General features: G+C 39.6%; 1 protein-coding gene across 1 annotated transcript; it reads left to right on the top strand.

Annotated features, from left to right (window-relative positions):
* The first annotated feature begins 10172 nt into the window (after positions 1–10172).
* Positions 10173–10874, top strand: LOC147518267 (uncharacterized). Its single transcript, XM_086593873.1, has one exon. The coding sequence runs from the start codon at positions 10173–10175 to the stop codon at positions 10872–10874; it is 702 nt and encodes a 233-aa protein (XP_086449999.1).
* The last annotated feature ends 8784 nt before the right edge of the window (positions 10875–19658 follow it).

Below are 19658 nucleotides of genomic sequence, written 5' to 3' on the forward strand. Positions count from 1 at the left end.
CAAAGTTGTGTTGCCTAGCGTATAGAGTCCTGTTTTGTGTTTTCCTATTATATAATTTATCTAATTGGCTCAGAGAAATTGTGTGTTTGTCAAAAAAGCATGAAAAAAGTCTAGAAATTATGTTATGTATGTATATAGGTTCCATCTTAACGTAGAATCCATTTGACATAACATCACAAAAACCTTGACTGGAAATGAGGCTTTTGTTTGGACGTCAAAGGGGCTTGGGGAATGGGATATATGGGATAGACTGATGATAGGCGCAGCATAGGACACACTTGGTCCAAATAAATACCTATTTTGAAATATTGACAGGTGGCCAGAATACCGCTAGGGATGAGATCGACCAACTATAACTTGGAAAAATACCATAATTTATTTAAAATCTATAAGAAGGAAATAAAGAAGAAGATAAATTGAGTAGGACAAATACACAAGGAGACTCTTAATTGTTGAGATGGCTAAAAATATTTGAATTAAGCTATCAAGTTTAATATTAAGGGGACTAGGGGAGATAAAAAAAACTTGAATATTTTGTACTTATAACTTATAACTTATAAGTTCTTACTACTATAAGTGTTTGCTACAGTTTGGACCTACATAGATTAATTGTGATGTATTAGTTGGGGTGTTCACGTGTGGTGTCAGGAGTTGCTACCAAATGCATAGTTAAAACCTTCTGTATATTGAAAGGGTTTAACTAAAGCATCACATTTTATGCTTGAATTAGATTGTAAAAATTTTAAATGTAAAATCTATCAAAATGAAGCATTTCCTATTATGAAACTCTCGATCTATAAGGGAAGTTTAAATCTTATTAGCCTTAGGAAAAAAAAAAAAAATCGACCGTTCAAGTAATAAAAAATTAAATTATAGGGAAAAATGAGAGTAAGAGAGGCATATATATGTGGTATATATCCATCCATATTGAATTGCGGATGCATCAATGATAGAACCATTTTTTAGTGGACTAAATACAAATATAGGTCCTCTAATATGTGAAATGCAATAAAATAGAAAAGAAATCAAACAATGGAGACAGATGACTATGGATTTTGCTCATTTTATATGAAATGAAGAAGATTTTGCTCAGCATGTTCTATTCGATACGGGTAGGAGAATAACCCAACTCGGTAGTTATACAAATTGGTTGATAATTTTAAAGAACGGGAAACTGAAGAAGGGTCAACCGAGGATTGTGGTAGGTCGTTCACGAAAAGCCAAACTTTTAATCATTTTTAATGATAACTAAGTTATAAATTCGGTTGTTGAATTGGACTCCTTATGAACATTACATTGCGTATCAATTCCCAAACCAATCTTTTGCAACACCTTCTCAATCAATGCATCAAAATATTGTCATGCAACCATTTGGTAAGTTTACAGTTATTTCGAAATAAAAAACAAATTTAATATATAGTGTCTGACCACCACATCAAGACATAAATAGTACTATATACCTACTACAACATACGTAATTTTGATGTCTAGAAATTACAGATTAATTTTATGAACAACACCACCAAAAGCACATCCAAACAAGTACAAGACGAGTCAATAAGCACAAGTGAATAACTAACATGTTGGGATCCTATTTTCTGAATAATAAGAAATAATAAATGGCTTCAGATGCATAAGTGGACAATGATTGATTAAGTATAGTCAGAGCACGCAAAGAACAAAATCTACCTACAATTCCAGAAAAGTATTACAAGAGATCAGTTATTGCCTGTTCAATTTCAGAGAACTTCACAAAAGAGTCCTCAGGAATTGACCAATCAAAGCAGTAAAGATTCTCCATCATCCATGCCTCTTAGGCAGCACATTGTTACCCATTTGGAGTCCCCAACTAAGCACAATTTGTGCAGGAGTCTTCAATAATTTCTCTGACACCATACTTAATCTTAGATGCTTACGCACAATACTCTTTAGTCATGTTGAACTAGGGGAACCTAATGGTTAATATCCCTGAAAAGTGAACACCATGAGATATGAAAAAAAAGCTCTGCAAAGAGGGGTATAATATTAAAGTTAGAAGCTTAAGTTCCTTAAAACTTATAACTCACGGATAGATGTACTCCGTTCAATTGGCAAAAGGCACGCAACTGAGACTGTTGCCAAGTTGGGTGGCATTCCACCTGGTTGACAGCAGCAAGGACACTTGAAACTTCCAAAAGCTCTCCGATCCCAACTTATTTGACAAAAAAAAATCTAATACCAATAGCACGAGACTTGCCAAAATCATAAAGACCCTCCACTGCTTTCAAAGGTACTAGGAAATTTAGGTTGGAAATTCATGTGAATCTATTATAGTTTTCACACATGGGCAATTGTATGTGGCGGTTTTGAGAACAACATCTAGACAGGGATTGAGATATATATCTAAATTATCTTGACAATGTAGTTGAATCATTAAAATGTGATAATAAAACCTCATTAATGATTTGACCTTATTTTGGATGTAGAAACTAGAGCATGTATACTGATTACTCAATGCAGCATACATGCAAATATACAATGATATACACTAATACAGTGATACACGTACAATTACACATGACCAAGTATAATAAAGATTGGAGAACAAAATTTTCTTTCTCTAGAACAGAAACAACTTATCTGGCCTATTAGTTTAAAAATCTCAACAAAAAAAGAATGGGCTTCTCAGAACATCCCATAGCATCAGTGTTACTTAAACAATTCAACAACCGAACCGTTACCTAATATCACATTACTGTGAACTAAAATACATGACGAGTTAAAGAGGTGCTGAGATGGGATGGTCAACGAAGTAGTATATTTCCAAGGAAACAATAAACAATGTAACAATATACTATACATTACTACAGATTTAATCAATTACCAATTCTCTAGAACGGATTTACTCATTGCACCAAAGAATGTATTTAAAAACAAATATATCAAATAAATACCTACAATAACACTGTCAAGAACGAAAAAGAACTATTGAAGGAGAAGAATGCAGCTGATGAAGAACATAAAAGGAATTTAAAAATCTAAAAAAAATATAATAACTCCAAATTAATCCAAAGAGAAATGAAGTAATAACTTCATTCTCAATTTCAAGTTTCAACTAAAAAATTGGACACGAGTTTCATGAAAAAAAGGTCGAAATAGGAGACACCAGGACACATGCTCTAACTCAAGAGACACGTACTCTTCACTTTAATAACAACTAATTTGGACCAATTACAATAGCTAAGCCCAAAACGCATTAAAGTACCAGCTATTAAAGTCGATTTATATGTAAGTCGAATCCAGTATGACTCTCAATAGTCTCAATTCAAATATATGAAACAAGTTGGCAGTACTAAAAAACTACAATTGGAACAATATATACGTGCAATGTTTTTGGGGTTTGGAGGGATGACATATCTGGTTGCAGACTATCTTTCCAAGCAATGCAAGTCACAAGAATAAGCATAATGGTTTTGAAAGGTTTTTTTTTTGTAAACTCTACTTCAACTTGAAAACTTCAAGTGATGATAGTAAAATTAATAGTGGGTCACTGCCTCATGCTTCATTGGTTGGGTTAGTTGCTTATACTTTTAGGAGTCTTACGCTAAAAAACCATACACATTTTGTGCTTGAATTAGACCATAAATTTTTTAAATATAAAAACTATCATAATAAAGTATTTCTTTTACATCACGAAAGATACCTAAAAGATCCCGGGCGTATGCCCGAGTTCAAAATCTAGTTTATTGACTAAAACAAGTCATTTACTCTACGTGATTCAATTGTAGAAGAAAAAGACCTAGGTTTTTTTTTTCTTCTACGATAACCTCTTATTCTTTTATCTCATCAATAAACATGCAAACACCCACTTTTGATTTGAATAAATCATACCAAAGTAATGAGGATGAATACCAACCGAATGAGGATGAAGAAAAAAAATTCAAAATCAAATTTTGACGAATGGGAGAATGCAGAAGACTATTATACTTTGGATTACTACAATGAACAGGTACAAACACCAAACAAAAATGTGAGTTTGTTTGCAATATTAAGCAAAGTGCTATTTTTTTTGGGTGCATACTGAGTATAAGAAACCTAAACCATTTTTTTTTATAAAATTTTACTTTGAACAGCTTCATCCTATTAGTAGTGCATCTCCAAATGCATTGTCTTTGCTTCAACAGAATTTTGAGTCAAAAAATGAAGAGCAAGAAAGCCCGACAAAAAACTCTAATTTTGTTTGTCCGGATATGACTGACGCATTTACAACTGCAACAGTAAGAACTTGAAGACACTTTTATAAATTTAGTATATCATTTGATATATATTTCCTCTATGTATGGGTGTTTTAGTTCTAAATGGCAATCATAACAGCTTGTTTTATGTAGTTTAGTTTGAGAGTTTTGTAGTAATAGTGTATATCTCGGTTTGTTATTTTTTTCAGTTGGATTGGTCTTATTTCACTTTTGAGTAACATTTTAACTTGTCTCATACTCATTTCTTTTTTGAAGAACAAGGTGATACAATTATTGCTCAAGGCACAAGCAACGACCAAAATGTTCATTCTAACATTGGTGAAGCAGCTGCATGTCCCAATTCTTTAACCAACATGTGCAGACTACCTGATTTAAATGAAGATGTTCATCCTGAAGTGAATGGATCGTCTGACCTTAACTCCTTTAGCTTTCAAGAACTCATTGTAGTGGTAGGATTAGTGACCATGGACATCAGCGGGTGGATGCGCCCGAGGCAGTTTAGGACATTTAGCCGCGGTGTACAGGATCAGAGCTAAGGCACATGGTCGCGGTACGGAAACCCTACACGTGGAGAGAAGGAGACCGCGAGATGGAGGGACAGGTGGAGGGCCTGGATGGAGAAAGAAACAGATATAAAGAGAAAGAGGAAGAGAGGAAAAGGGGGAGGCGGATTCATTAAGATACCAGGGAAGACCTAAGAAAAGAGAGGAGAGCGACCAATAAAGAGTGAGAGAGGGAATAGTGCTTAAGAGCTAGTGAATAGTGACAGTAACAGGGATTGGGTTGTAACATTTGGCGCCGTCTGTGGGGAAAGATACGAGCAGTATAGAAATGGCACCAAAGAGAGCAGCGGGTAGACCAAAAAAGGTGAGAGTCCAAGACGCGATGCCAGAAGCAGAGATCGAGGAAAGGGAAGAACAGGAGGAGGGTCGAGCGGCGGAAGAAACACGGCTTATGCGAGAAAAGATCAAAAGGTTGAGAGGGGAGAATGAGGAGTTGAGAAGAGACAAAGAGAGGGTGGAGAAAGAGGTCGGGGAAGAGCTAAGTGAGGGGTCAGAGAATGAGAGAGTTGAGGAAGAAGAGGAGCACGGGCCGAATCTGGTGGAGAACCCGGTCACGGGACTAAAAATGGAGCAAGTCCAAGAGATGATAAACAACGACCGAGAGGCAAATCTTTAACAAACAAAGAATCAAATAGGCGTGGCCAGTCAGGTAGTAGCTGGATTGAACCGCAACCCACTCGCGGATGCGATATGGACGTCGGAGGTGCCAAAGAGGTTCAATCAACCAAGGTTCGAAAGGTACAATGGAACGGGAGACCCAGCAGATCACATTCATCATTTTAGACAACATATGCCACTCTGGCAAGAGTCGCGGTACGATGGGTTATGGTGCATGATGTTCCCGGCCAGCTTGAAAGGGGGAGCCTCGTATTGGTATTATCGGTTGCCTTCCAAGAGTATAACTAATTTCTAGGAGTTAGAGCAAGCGTTCATAGATCATTTTATACATCAGAAAAAGCAAGTTGTGGACATCGCAGCCTTATTTAACGTGAGACAAAGGTCGACGGAATCGGTCAGAGAATATCTGTGCCGCTTCAAGGCCGAGACCTTGAAAGTGGAGAATTTGGATGGGAGGATGGCAGTGATAGCGTTTGAGAGAGGTCTGCGGCCTGGAACAGGGGTCCATCAATCCGTGGCCAAGAATGAGATTGTGACGTTGCACGAGTTATATCCACGGGTAGAGAAGTATATTCGATACGAGGATGCAATGCAGAAGGACTTAAAGAGGGGGGCAAAGGCAGTGTCATCAGTAGAGAAAGAAGGGGATCACAAAAGGACCGAGTCGTCGGACAAAGGTAATGAACGATATCGCGGCCATACATCACGACCGGAAAGGAATAGGGAGATAGCTCGAAGGGAACAGAGGGAGAGGAAGTCATACCGCGAGTTAGAATATACGCCTTTAAACAGGCTGATAAGAGCCCAAAACTGTAGTTTTAACCCCTTAACAATAATACTTTTAGACCAATTATGCGAGTAATAAATAAGAGTTAATGCTAATTACGTGTTTTTATTTATTTCAGGCATTGAAGTCAATTTATGTGCAGAAATGTGCTACTTTGGCGAGATAAAGGAGCAAGTCAAAAGTCAGCAGAACTTCTGAAGACCGTATCTTTGGACTCAGGCCTCGGAATTGGGCGTACCTTATGTCAAAATGACCGGCTCGGAAAGAGCTTTCCAATAGTCCAAATCTTGACCCAATCAGAGGAGTAAAAGTGGACTAAAAATCTGTTAAAATCAGAGCCAGTTGAAAAGGGCCCTGTGGACTGAAGAAATTGGGCTTTGGGCTTGATTTTTCGGCCCAAAACATGGATCCTCAGCCCATGCACGAAAATGTGGATCTGGTCTCCTCCATTTCCACACACAAGACTTAGCTCTTAAGTATTAGTTAGCTTAGATAGAAGGTAGCCAAGCTAGATCTAGTTTTGAGTTTTTGAATTAGTCAATTAATTATTTTTCATTCCATTAATTAGTTTCATTCTTTGTTTTAGATTAGTTATTGGAATCATTGTTTACCATTCATTAGATAAATAAAATAGTTAGTTCTTGATAATTTCGATTTTGTTATTTAAAATTGCTTAGATCTAATTTCAATTCTTGTTATTTAATGATTTCTTAGTTGTTAATTTAGATTTAAATTATTGTTTAATTGAATTTAATAAAGTTAGAATCTTTATATTATGTGTAATTCAATTTCAAATGGAATGATAGCATAATGATTCTAGGCTAAACCTCCATTAGAGGGGGTTGAAGAAGCCTTGATGAAGCTTGATCTTTGTTAATTTAGAAATCGTCGTGATAACCTATTCAATTCTAGAAAGTAATTAGTTCACCATGAGAATGAGTTTGGTTGCTTCACATGCTAGTTATTAATTGGTAGAGATGCCATGTATAATTAGGGATTAGAATTACCATTTTGATATGCGAAACATTGAAATTTAGATCACGATGAATCTTTGTTAGTTGATTAAGTCGAGTTAAGGTGGATTCAATCCCCCCTAATTCTTTATCTAGATTTAAACCTTAGTATTCTGTAGCATTTCGTAGTTGAATCATTATAGTTAGTATTTTGTTATTTGAATTTGCATCGTAGTATAATCCTACCATTACTCTCATTAGACTTTGGATAGATTCGCAATATTAGAAAACATTGAATGCTAAAGAAGTAAGAGTGGAACGAATCTTCTATTCAAACTCTATTTTAATAGTATCGAGAGTAGAAATCTTTGATAAAAACTGTTTTCGTATAAGTCTTAGTTTTACTTGCGTTTGAATTTTATCATTTATTCGTGAGTAGAGCTATTCATTTTTACATTTATCACAGGCCTTTGAGTGAAATATTACCATTGATCAAGAACATGCAAGGGTACGAGGGACCGCAAACCGTACCTGCAGAAATGCTAAGCAAGCCTTACTATGCGTACCACCAGGTTCGCAATCATGAGACTAATGATTGTTATGTGTTAAAGTGGTTGGTTCAGAGGTTGATAGAGAAGGGAATGATGAGGGAATTTATAGCAAAGGCCCCGAATGTGGAGCCGCTGCCAACTCCAGGGAGAATATTGGGAACCATCAATGTTATTTTTAGTGGAGAAGTTCTGAGCCACAACGCCCACAGAGACAAGATAAGAAGGGCGGCAAGTATTCAGCAGGTCAATAAATCAAACATAGGACCGCGGTATAGCGCAGGGGCATTGAATGGGGAAGATAAGATTATATTTTCCAGTGCAAATCTCCGAGTTGTCGACACTCCACATGAGGATGCGTTGGTCATTACGGTGGTAATGGGCAATTACATGGTCAAAAGGGTACTGATTGATTGTGGCAGTGCGGTGGACTTGTTGTTTAGGGGGGCGTTAGATGAGATGAGGATTGATCCGGGCAACCGAGGCACCCGAATCAATTTTGTATGGGTTTAATGGCGGTGTCCGCGAGCCTATGGGAGAGCTTTTGTTGCCGCTGACGTGGCAGCAGGGGACTGTATGTGTTCTCAAGATTTATGGTGGTCGACTCCAACTCCCAATACAACGCGATCCTAGGAAGGAGGTGGATCCACGAGATGAAAGCGGTGCCTTCAACCTATTACCAAGTTATCCAATTCCCCACCTCAATGGGAATGTATGAAGTCCGCGGCGATCAGGTGGCATCGAAGAACAGTCATCAGGATACCGTTAAAAGGATGGTCCGCGGACCTGGAGGGGAATCATGGAACCCCAGCAAAAGACAGGCATAGCAATTACAGTGCGGGGCCATGGAGGGGGAGGAAGAGGTTGCAACTGGACCGAAGACGTTAGACGAAGTGGAGGTAGTGAATTTGGGGGCAGGGGAAGAAGAGAGATTTACATCAATAGGGGCAAATTTATTGGAAGAGTGGAAAAGTAAACTGGTACAGTGTTTGTCGGAGAACAAGGATGTGTTTGCATGGGGGATAGAGGACATCACCGGTTTGGACCCAGATTTTGCATGTCATCGACTGCATATGAGGGAGGATGCAAAGCCAGTAAGACAGAAGATGAGGAGCATGAGAGCTAAGTACGCAGAAGGAATCCGAGAGGAGGTTGCCAGGTTAAAGGGAGCAGGAATCATAAGAGAGGTGGAGTTCACAGACTAGTTATCTAATATAGTCGCGGTCCCAAAGAAAAATGGCAAGGTGCGGATGTGTGTGGACTTTACGGACGTAAACTCGGAGTGCCCTAAAGATAGTTATCCTATGTCGTGAGTAGATGAGTTGGTGGACAGAACTACGGGGTTCAAAATGTTTTCATTTATGGATGCATCCATGGGATACAACCAGGTTGCAATGTATGGACCGGACCAGGAAAAGATATCCTTCGTAGTGGAAGGGGGAACGTACTGCTATACTAGAATGCCATTTGGGTTGAAAAATGTAGGAGCCACTTTTCAGCGGTTGGGGGAGAAAATGTTCGAGAGCAAGATTCGAAAAAGGTTCGAGATATACATAGATGATATGGTGGAAAAAAGCATGTTAGAGGAAGAACACTTGGAGGGTTTGAGGGAGACCTTCAGTATACTGGGAAGTCACAATTTGAAACTCAACCCAGAGAAATGCACGTTCGGAGTCACCACGGGAAAATTTCTAGGGTATATCATGATGCAGCGGGGAATAGAGGCGAACCCCGAACAGATAAGGTCATTGGTAGAAATGCCTTCACCTCAAACAGTGAAAAAGGTACAGCGATTGGCGGGGAGAGTCGCGGCCCTAAACAGATTTATTTCAAAATCATCCGACAAATGTAGGCCGCTGTATAGATTGTTGAGAAACTCCACAGATTTTACATGGACAACAGAGTGTGAGCAAGGGTTTCAAGAGTTAAAGAGATATCTAGGGGAGGCACCCCTGTTGTCGCGGCCCGAAATGGGAGAGAAGTTGTATTTGTACCTGGGGGTCACGGAATATGCAATCATCTCGGTTCTCGTTCGTGAGGTGAATAAAATGGAGAAGCCGGTGTATTTCCAGAGTAAAACTTTGTTAGACGCGGAGACTAGGTACAGCCGAGTGGAGAAGTACTCTTTTGCCTTCATATTCTCAGCCCTGAAGTTGAAACAGTATTTCGAAGCTCACGCAGTGATCGTAGTGATGAACTTGCCCCTCAAGCAAGCTTTGAGGGCTGAGAAATCAGGAAGGATGCTGAAATGGGTTGTGTTGCTAAGTTCATATGAGATCTAATATCAGACCAGGACGTGGGGGGAAGAGATGGTCCTAGAGCCTGAGCGAGAAGAGGAACAGGATCACTTGAACCCATGGGATGAGAGGAATGGTTAGAGGGTATTCGCGGATGGATCGGCCACAGATGCAGGCAACAGAATAGGTGTGGTACTGGTTACGCCGGAAAACAATAGGCTAGAACAAACAATGAAGTTGGGATTCGCGGCTTCAAACAACGAATCAGAATATAAAGATGTGATTGCGGGCTTGAGGATGGCGGAGGGTTTAGGGTTGAAGGAACTTACCATATACTCAGACTCAAATCTAGTGGTATGTCAAGCGAACGGCGGATTAACGATGAGATGCCCCCGGATGGCCAGATATTTGCAAGTCATACAGAGGTGGGCGGCAAAGTTCATACAAATCCGATTCGTACATCTAAACCGCGGGGAGAACTGCCAAGTAGATGCCCTGGCCTATGTAGCCGCAACCATGCCAAGGTCAGAGGAGAGGATTATCAAAGTAAGAAAATTGGACAGACCAAGTATCGAGGAATCTCCGGAGATATTGAGTGCTGCAGAAGAAGAGGAAGGATGGATGGAGCCTATCAAACAATTCTTATCGGGACATGAGGTGATTGATAAGGGAGAGAAGAGGAGGCTAGAACAGGCGTCCCAAAGGTACACGCTAATGGGAGGGGAGTTATACCGCAAGAACTTCAATGGGCCATTACTAAAATGCTTGGGACCGAGACTGGCGCAAGAAGTGCTCGCGGAGTTACATGGGGGAGATTGTGGGAGCCATTCAGCGGGTAGGACATCGACCCACCGGTTGTTGATACAAGGATACTTTTGGCCTCACATGAAAAGGGATGCGGTGGAATTTGCCAAAAGATGTGAGAAATGTTAGAGGTTTTCTCAGTCTATATTTGCCCCAAAAGCCATTGATAATGTGTAATACACCCCGAATTCGGCGAATTGAAAAACATTATTTGTTCCCGACTCTTCGATCTCCGAGGTGTGACGCACTCTCCCCTTCCAAAAACCCATAAACAGTTTAAATGTGCGGATAATTAAAAACCAATAAAATTTTTAACTTAAACAAAAGTCCTCTTCATTACAAAAATTAACAAATGAAAATACAAATAACTTTGTCTCGACTGAAACTCTATATCACCTCGAGGGAAAACAAAACATATCCTGAGGTGCAACACTAACGCAAACCATAAGCAGCAACCAATCTTCTTCAACACTAAACCTGTCAAGACTTATCAACTATGTACATTTAATGAACACACCCGATAAGCAGACATGCAAATCGGGTCAGCATTATAAAAAATGCTGGTGTGAGTAGCCCTAAAATACAACATATTCTTATACAAATATATACACAATCCATATGGCAGTTAGTTCCTCCACCGAGGCGCCTTAACTTTCAACGACTAATACAACATCCTTAGGTACAATAATCTAGGCAGGTAGTTCCTCCACTGAGGCGCCTTAACTTCCCACTAACCACACAACAAACTATACACATAATAAATAAGGCATGTAGTTCTTCCATCGAGGTGCCTTAGGTTCTAACTAAACAAATAACCAACATATTACCATAATTATATTATTTAAGGCTTTCTTTGCGTGTCCCTAAAATCACGTCGTATCTATGTCTTACCTAGTTTCCCTGGCTACCACAATCGCCTGGCGCCAAACATGTACATCCACATGCCTCCCCTTACATAATGAACCACTCCGTGTAACTAACTACCTGGCCGGGATGCCGCGACACCGTAACCCTCACACGGAAGCCATTATGCAAATCGCCACTATTCGGCATAAAATATCGCGCCGTCGTTCTATTTTGCGAACGGAATAATCAAGCCACTATTCGCTACGCGCCCGGAAGGGCCATTCAACTTTATCAAAACGCCGGAAGGGCCAATCATTATTACTTACCCCGAAGGCCATTCAGATTCACCAAACGCCGGAAGGGCCAATCAAATAGCACACACCCACATACGCGGGGCGATCACATGAGTTGTGGTAGCTAGGTTCTAGGATTTTTGTTACGTAATTTATTCAGGTGTCATACATCTATGACTCATAATAATTCCACTATATCACGTGCAGGTCAATTACCTTATTGCACTAAGCCACAATATTTAGAAATATCTCAATATATCTCATAACCATTTTCATTCTTTCACGTGCCAATATATTATTGCACTAAGCCACAATCCCGTGGGCAAATATTCACTAATACTATACTACTTCATAGTAGCATCTCACATATATAATAATGGAGCGTTTATATAAAGTTCTCAAAGATATTGCATTTAATATATATATTCCAACATATTATATAAGGTCACAATATCAACGTCAAATCTTAATTAGATAATGACAACCAAATTTATACAAGCTTCCACAGCATTTTAGCATTTGATTTGTCCATACAATTTACAACATAAAACGTAGCACAATTAAACAGTCCACAGTCCACAATCAAATCTCCAAAAAATCTAAAGTCCATGAATCTAAGTCCGTATATAATTTAATACTCATAAAAACATATATATCAAATTCTTATTATCAAAATTCCCCTCTAGTTACGTGCCAATATTATATTGCACTACTCACGTCAAAACTTAATTAGATAATGACAAACAAAGTTATACAATTTTCGACAATATATTATTACTACATTTGTCCATATTCTTAAATATATGAAAAACTGGAAAAAAAAAAGTCAACATTCCACAATCAACGGCCAAAGGTCAAAGTCAACGGTCAAAGTCAAAGTCAACACGTCATGGTCAAAGTCAACACATCATGGTCAAAGTCAAACTGTCATTGTCAAAGTCAAATTGTCGTTTCTATGTTCAACAAGTTCAGGGTCATAGCCATGGTTCATGGCTAAGGTCAAGGTGCATGGCTCATGGGCTCATGACTAAGGAAACGGTTCGGACCCAACTAGCCAAACCCAAACCTTAGAACCCAAAAGTCTAAATGTTGAAAGACCCATTGGATCTCTATTAAGTCCTATGGACTGGCCCCGAACAATATTAGAAACTGGCCCAAAAACTTTAAACTGAACTGGTCCACAAACAAAATCGGGCCCAATCAAAACAAACTAAAATCGGGCCCAAAACCAACTAGTTTTAGCCCAAACAACTTAACCTAAACTGGGCCCAAACTAAACCAAATAAAATCGGGCCCAACAACTAAAATAGAATCGGGCCTAAACCAAAACCGACCCATTTGGTCCCTACCCAAGTCGTCATCTCCTTCCTCCAGCAGCTCCACCAGCCACCAAAATTTTCTGACCACCAACTCTCACTTCATCAAACCGATTTTACTCCTTATCAAAAACCAAACACCTTTAATTAATACACCACACCCTTTTATCAACTGTCGAGATCTCTCCCCAAATCTAGATCTCGACCACCGTTAACGTCTATCAAAGCTTCCCCTGCACCACTCGACAGCCTTCACGCACTCACTATCACCAAACATCATCCCCAATAGCAACTAAGCTTAAATCAAACTGAGTTCAACCCACATAAGGCAGACGACACCATAAAACTGTTTCCACCTTCAACAGCCTCCACAAAATTCAATCCCGACCTCACCCAATCATCAAATCAACAATCCACATTCAATACAATATACCCAACACTACATAACAATAAGAGTTTAAAACCCACACAAAACAAAGAGTTAAAACTATGTTGGACGATTTCTGTGAGGTTGACGCCATTAACGTTTGTCGAAGCTTCGACAGCACCCGACCAATCTTCAATACCCGACATCAACCACCCAATACAAAATAAAAACAGTTCCACCAGAATACAGAGACGACTTCTCTGTCTCGCGTCGCCATTGGTGACTTCTTCCGAAGTTTCCAATTGATTCGGACCGGTTTAACAATAACTAAAACAATATAATAATAATTATCCAAATTTAATAAATAACGCGATATGACGAAGAATGATGAGCGATAAAAGCACATTCATATCTGCGGTGAAGTAGAAAACTAACTACTCACGTGTTAACAACTCTCCTACGAATTCCTCCGAGTCCGAAGTCGCGTTCCACCCTCCAAAGAATCCAAATTTTATCTCTCGCCTCCATTTTTAATTTTTTTATTCCCTAAAACCCTATTCTCTAGAACAATGTGATTATATACTTGGGTCTGAAACCCAAGCCCAACACAGATTCGGGCCCAGAAATCAGGCCCGCGTATCCCAAATCTAATCCAACCAATTTTAAATAAATAATTAAATTAATAAATTAATAACTAAATACGTATTTTAAATATGGGCGTTACAATGTGTCTTGTCCATGGCCATTTGCGATGTGGGCCCTCGATATAGTGGGGCCGCTGCCCATGGCCAGGGGAAAGAGGAGATTTATGTTGGCCGCTACCGATTACTTTACCAAATGGATTGAGGCTGTGCCGCTGCAACAGGTAAAAGAGGTGCAAGTGGTCAAATTCCTGTGGGAGAACATAATATGTCGGTTCGGGCGGCCCTACGCTATTATCGCGGACAATGGAACCCAGTTCACTGGTGCTAAGGTGAAGAGATTTTTGGCGGCCCATCAGGTGAAACAGGGATTCTCCGCCCCCTACAATCCAGAGGGCAATGGACAGGCGGAGTCTTCCAACAAAACCATACTCAACAATCTTAAGAGAAAATTGGAGGATAAAAAAAGGGCTTGGGCCGACGAATTAAACCATGTGTTGTGGGCATATCGAACGACACCGGGGACAACCACTCGGGACACTCCGTTCTCACTGGCATATGGCATAGAGGCTGTGATACCGTCGAAAATGGTAGCGGCTACCTCCCAAACACGGACTGTTGAAAGTGGGGCAAACTGGGGCATCCTGTCCAGGGACATAAGTTTGGCTGAAGAGAGAAGAGACACAGTGCACATAAGGCTGGAAGAGTATCACCGCCGCCTCCAGAGGCAGTACAACAAGAGGGTGAGATTGAGGAGATTCAAAGTGGGAGACCTGGTGCTTCGCAGAGTGAACCCCAGCACAAAGAAAGCGAATGAGGGGAAATTGGGGCCCAATTGGGAGGGGCCTATACCGTGGTTGACATTGGAGGGACGGGTACTCACAAGTTGCAAACCATGGAGGGGAGAATGATGGACAAACCTTGGAATGTGAGGTTGTTGAAAAAGTTTCATGAGTAAATCTAATAGGAGAGGTCCTCAACTGCATGAGCTATTTGTAAATATATAAAACCATAGCACTTTTGGGATGGACAATGTTGCATTAAATATCTTTTGCCCTTTAGAGTGAAGGCGGGGGAGGGGATGAGCCCATCGTGGATGAGAGGTCCGAACTAAAATGGGGCAAAAATGAGCTGCCCCATCAGGGACATGAGGTCCCAACCAAACCGGGGCAAAGTGAGTTGACCCGGTTGGTGGACATGAGATCCAAGGCAAGGGAGTTGCCACATGCCGCGGAGAGGGGAGGTTCCCCGGCACCTCGGAGGCAATCTAGAGACTGAGCCAAAAGAGAGAAGGCAAATCTAGTTGGCTTCAATAATATAGGAACACAAGCTACACAAAGGGCCTTACATCGTATTGGGCCCACAAAGAGATGAAGAGTAGACAAAACAGATTTTGCGAAACAAATAATACAACCATCAAAATAAAAAAAAAGGCAATCAACCCTCAGCAATGATCTTTAGAGAGAAGGAAAGAGAATAAAAGTATAGAGTAACAAGTGTAGCAAAAGACAACAGTAGTTACAACAAGACAAAGCACTCAGAAACTAGGGTCAGAACATAAAAAGCATCTACACATCTTCGCGGACCACAGCATCAGCAGCCTCCTCAATAGCGGCATCCGCAGCCGTATCAATGGCCCCAGCCACCATCTCCGCTACCTCAGGAGCGGTGACCGCCGTAGAGGAAGCAGGATCCACGGGTACCACAACAACTTCGGCTCCGGGGACTGGTGCGGGGGCTTCTGGAAGGAGCCGACCTTCCTTGATAAGCTGATCATACTCCTCCTTGATCTTCTTGGCCACCCTCTTATCGACCAGCACTTGAAAATGGTCCTGAAGTTCATCCATATTAGTTTCATGCTATTTGAGAAGGGCCGCCGTGTCCTCTTGGTGCTTCTTAGAGAGACCTGCGGTGGCTGCGTTATGCTGTGAGAGTAAGGTTTCGTGCTGGTGGCTCAGGCGGTCATTAACCTTATCCATGTAGGCCAAGTGTGAGGCCTTAGCTGACTTGAGCTCGTCCTGTGCTCTGAGCTTGTCCAGTTCCGTGGCCCCATTCAACTGTTCAAGACGGGTGATGATAAGCACCCAAAAGTGTATTATGAAACCCCATTGAGACATACAAATTTGGTTAATTATGTGTTTAATAATCATGAAATAAATATGTTTTCATACTTTTGCAGGTATTTGCAGTAAACATGGAAATTTTGGTTAAACCTGAAATAAAGCACGAGGACGGTATATAACGAATTCTCCCAAATCCAATACCGCGAAGCATCAAACTTCCAAAGCTCCTACCTCTTGAACCAGACTCCGAATGCGACCACGAGAGATGCTTTCGGACAATCGTATGATGAACTCTACGCATAGGCGGAAATTGTAACACCGCCTTGCAAATACCGGACCGCCATCGGATCTGTACATGGACCCACTATGCGGGGCCACAAGATTGGATGAGTCATCAATCATGGAGCATGTCAAGACAAAAATAACAAATTATTAGTGCAAAGTTGACACCTTGCATGTAATAAATTAGATTAGGTGTTAATAGTGAAAAAAAGGCAAGGTGTCACTTTGTTTTAATGTGGTGGATAAAAATTCATTAATGTGGTTTGATAATTCACGTGGGAGGAAATGAGATTTCTCTCAAATGGAGAAGAAATTAGACAAGGGTGGGGGACACTCCATTTACTCCCTTGACTTATTTTCCTCACATGGCATTATTTTAGTTCCTTAGTGAAAGAAATGTTAGTTTAGTTTTTAGTTTTTATTAGAAAGCTTGTAATAGTTTTAATGGAGGAACACTTGTTTCTTCTAGAAAATTAAATAGAAGTGAGTTTGATTGTTTAGCTTCTTCTTCTCTCTCTTTCTCTCTCTCTCTTTCTTTTGTGTTTTTTTAGTTTATAAATCATTGTCCCAAGGATCATGAGCTAACTTCCCTTTTGGGGAGTTAATCCAACTCATGTGAGGGTAAATCAATTTTTGTTGGTTTGGTAGGTTGTTAGGAAGAACAACTAGCTCTACACCCTATCCCAAAATGATAGTTGGTGTAGTGTCTAGTTAGGAATCAAAGCCATGAGCTTATAGATAAGTCATTATTTAGTTCCACTTGCTAGCATGTGTGAGCTCTTAAGTGAGCCATACATGCTAGGGATCAAATCTTTTCTTCCATTAGGGGCTTGTCTATGAGTCTAGGAAGGATCAAATAACCTTTTTCAAATCAACATCTAATGATAGTTTCACATGAGGAGGATTAACTCTCCACCTTTTCTTTCAAATCTCTATTTTGGTATTAAGTGCATGTTTTCAAACTTTAATGTCTTTCTTAATGTTTATGTAAGAAGGAAATCCTAGCTTTAATATTATAACCTTACTCCTTAGTTCCCTTAATTATAACATCCAATTTGTAGTTGTTCTAAACTTTAGGTTAGTTCGAATCCTTATTCAAACTCTACGAAACGAAGATCGTGAGTAAGGAACCTTGAGTGCTTTTGCATCAATTTAGAGAGTTCAAAACTCTAAGTAGTAGTAACAAGCATATATCAAATGGCGCCGCTGCTGTTCTAAAGCCATAGAACTTATGCTAAAGATCGGAAGTTGCATCAAGGGGGAACCCCCATTCTCTTCCTTCCTTTCCTTTTCGTTCGTTTACGTTTTTTTTTGTTGTTTTTTTGTATTTTTGCCTCGCGATAGACCTGTAATCTAAAAAAAAATTCGTTCCGCTTTCAGGTACCAAAAGTTAGGACTGGGAAAGATAAATACAGGCGATTATAAGACTTCTGAGAAAATTTGAAAGTATTCTGAATTACTGGACACGCGTGCGCAGTTGTGGAGTCGCGTAAGCGAGTGGGACCCGCATCCGCGGGTGAATTTCTTCAGTTGTTGTTCCTGTTCAACCACCAGCATCTCCTGATCTACCTTTATCCATTTCCGTGCCTAAATATCCGCCCTCACCTGAAAAATTCAATAATCCTTTGGGATTAATCGCGTCGGCAATTGATTGAAACGTTTGTTTCAGTTCAAGGTGAAAACGCGAAGCTACTGAGTTCCGGTTTTCAGATTATTGTAATTTTTTTTTTATGTTTTTCTGCATGTATGCCATGTATATAGTATTAGGAAATATTTATGGATTATTATTTAAGTTTTAGCCTTGAATTATGTATGAATCAAGTTCGTATACGGTAAATATTTATATCGATTACTTGGACATGATCCGCATATTAATGTATATTTACATATTAATGGTAATGCTTTTTTTGCATGGGTATATGTCTTTCTAATGATAAATGTTTCTTGTTACATGTTTGATATTTCTCGATATTATCATTACGTCTGCGGTATTGTCTAATAAGTCGATTTTGTCAAGAAAGAGGAGAACATTCCAACGAGGGTTAAAATCTGAGTTGGGTAAGTTGTTTCTAAACCTTACTACGGGGTAAAGCCGCTCTCTATAGGACATTCAATCTCAATGAGTATTGTCGAAATCGATTTATTATGCAATACAAGAGTCGATTTTAGTTTAGGTATAATACTTTGCATATTTAGTTTTGTCGCCTATTCTCAGCATTATGTATAATTGTATTCAGTATGCTAATGTATTTAGATAATGTATTATGAGTGATTCAAATTAAGCATTCTTTGTTGATATCGCTTACGTAATATCGATTTACAAATTAGCGCATATATATCGTGACATTATAATTATGTATATTTGCCCTCACATGCGTTATGGAAATATTTATCGATGACACAAGCTTGCCTATTCAGATAGCTATCATTATGAGTAGAGTATCTTCACATGCTACTTGCACTTAGTATTGTATGAGTAGATCGTATTTGCATGTTTGTATTTTAACCCTTGCATAAATCTTTAAAAAAAAATAATAAAAAAAATTAAATTAAATTAAATTAAATTAAAATTAATACCACCTTTGCATAAATTTTAATTCTATAAATCTTAAATCATATTCCAATGGTGTCTAGGAAACTTGAAAGATTGAGGTTACTTAATTAGAACTGTGCTTGCACGGAAAACCTCCCTCATATCTCTCTTGTGACCTGGTCATTGGTTTATGCACACGTATTCCTAGCTTCATCTTCGTTAGCGGCAGCTTAGGCATATGTTGTTAAACTATAATGCTTAAGATAATAATAAAATTCGAGTCCTACTAAATTCCTTCGCTTGTATGAGATTAAGGTCCGGTTCCACTAAAGAAATTGAACATACCTATCGTCGAAAAAATACGATAAGCAATTGCGTAAGTTCTCACCTAAAAATTGTTTTTTTCTTACGCTAATTACCTTCATCACAATCCTTCGCCGCCATCAACTTCGTCATTATGGCCGACGATCCTCCACTGCCAGAAGCCCTCTCCGGACTTCTATCTTTGCATTACAGAAGGACCTTCTTCCCCGCATCAAACTTGAGGACATTGTCGGTGATTTTCAGATCCC

This window comes from Coptis chinensis, chromosome 2 (assembly GCF_015680905.1).
Source record: "Coptis chinensis isolate HL-2020 chromosome 2, ASM1568090v1, whole genome shotgun sequence".
NCBI classification, from domain to species: Eukaryota; Viridiplantae; Streptophyta; class Magnoliopsida; order Ranunculales; family Ranunculaceae; genus Coptis; species Coptis chinensis.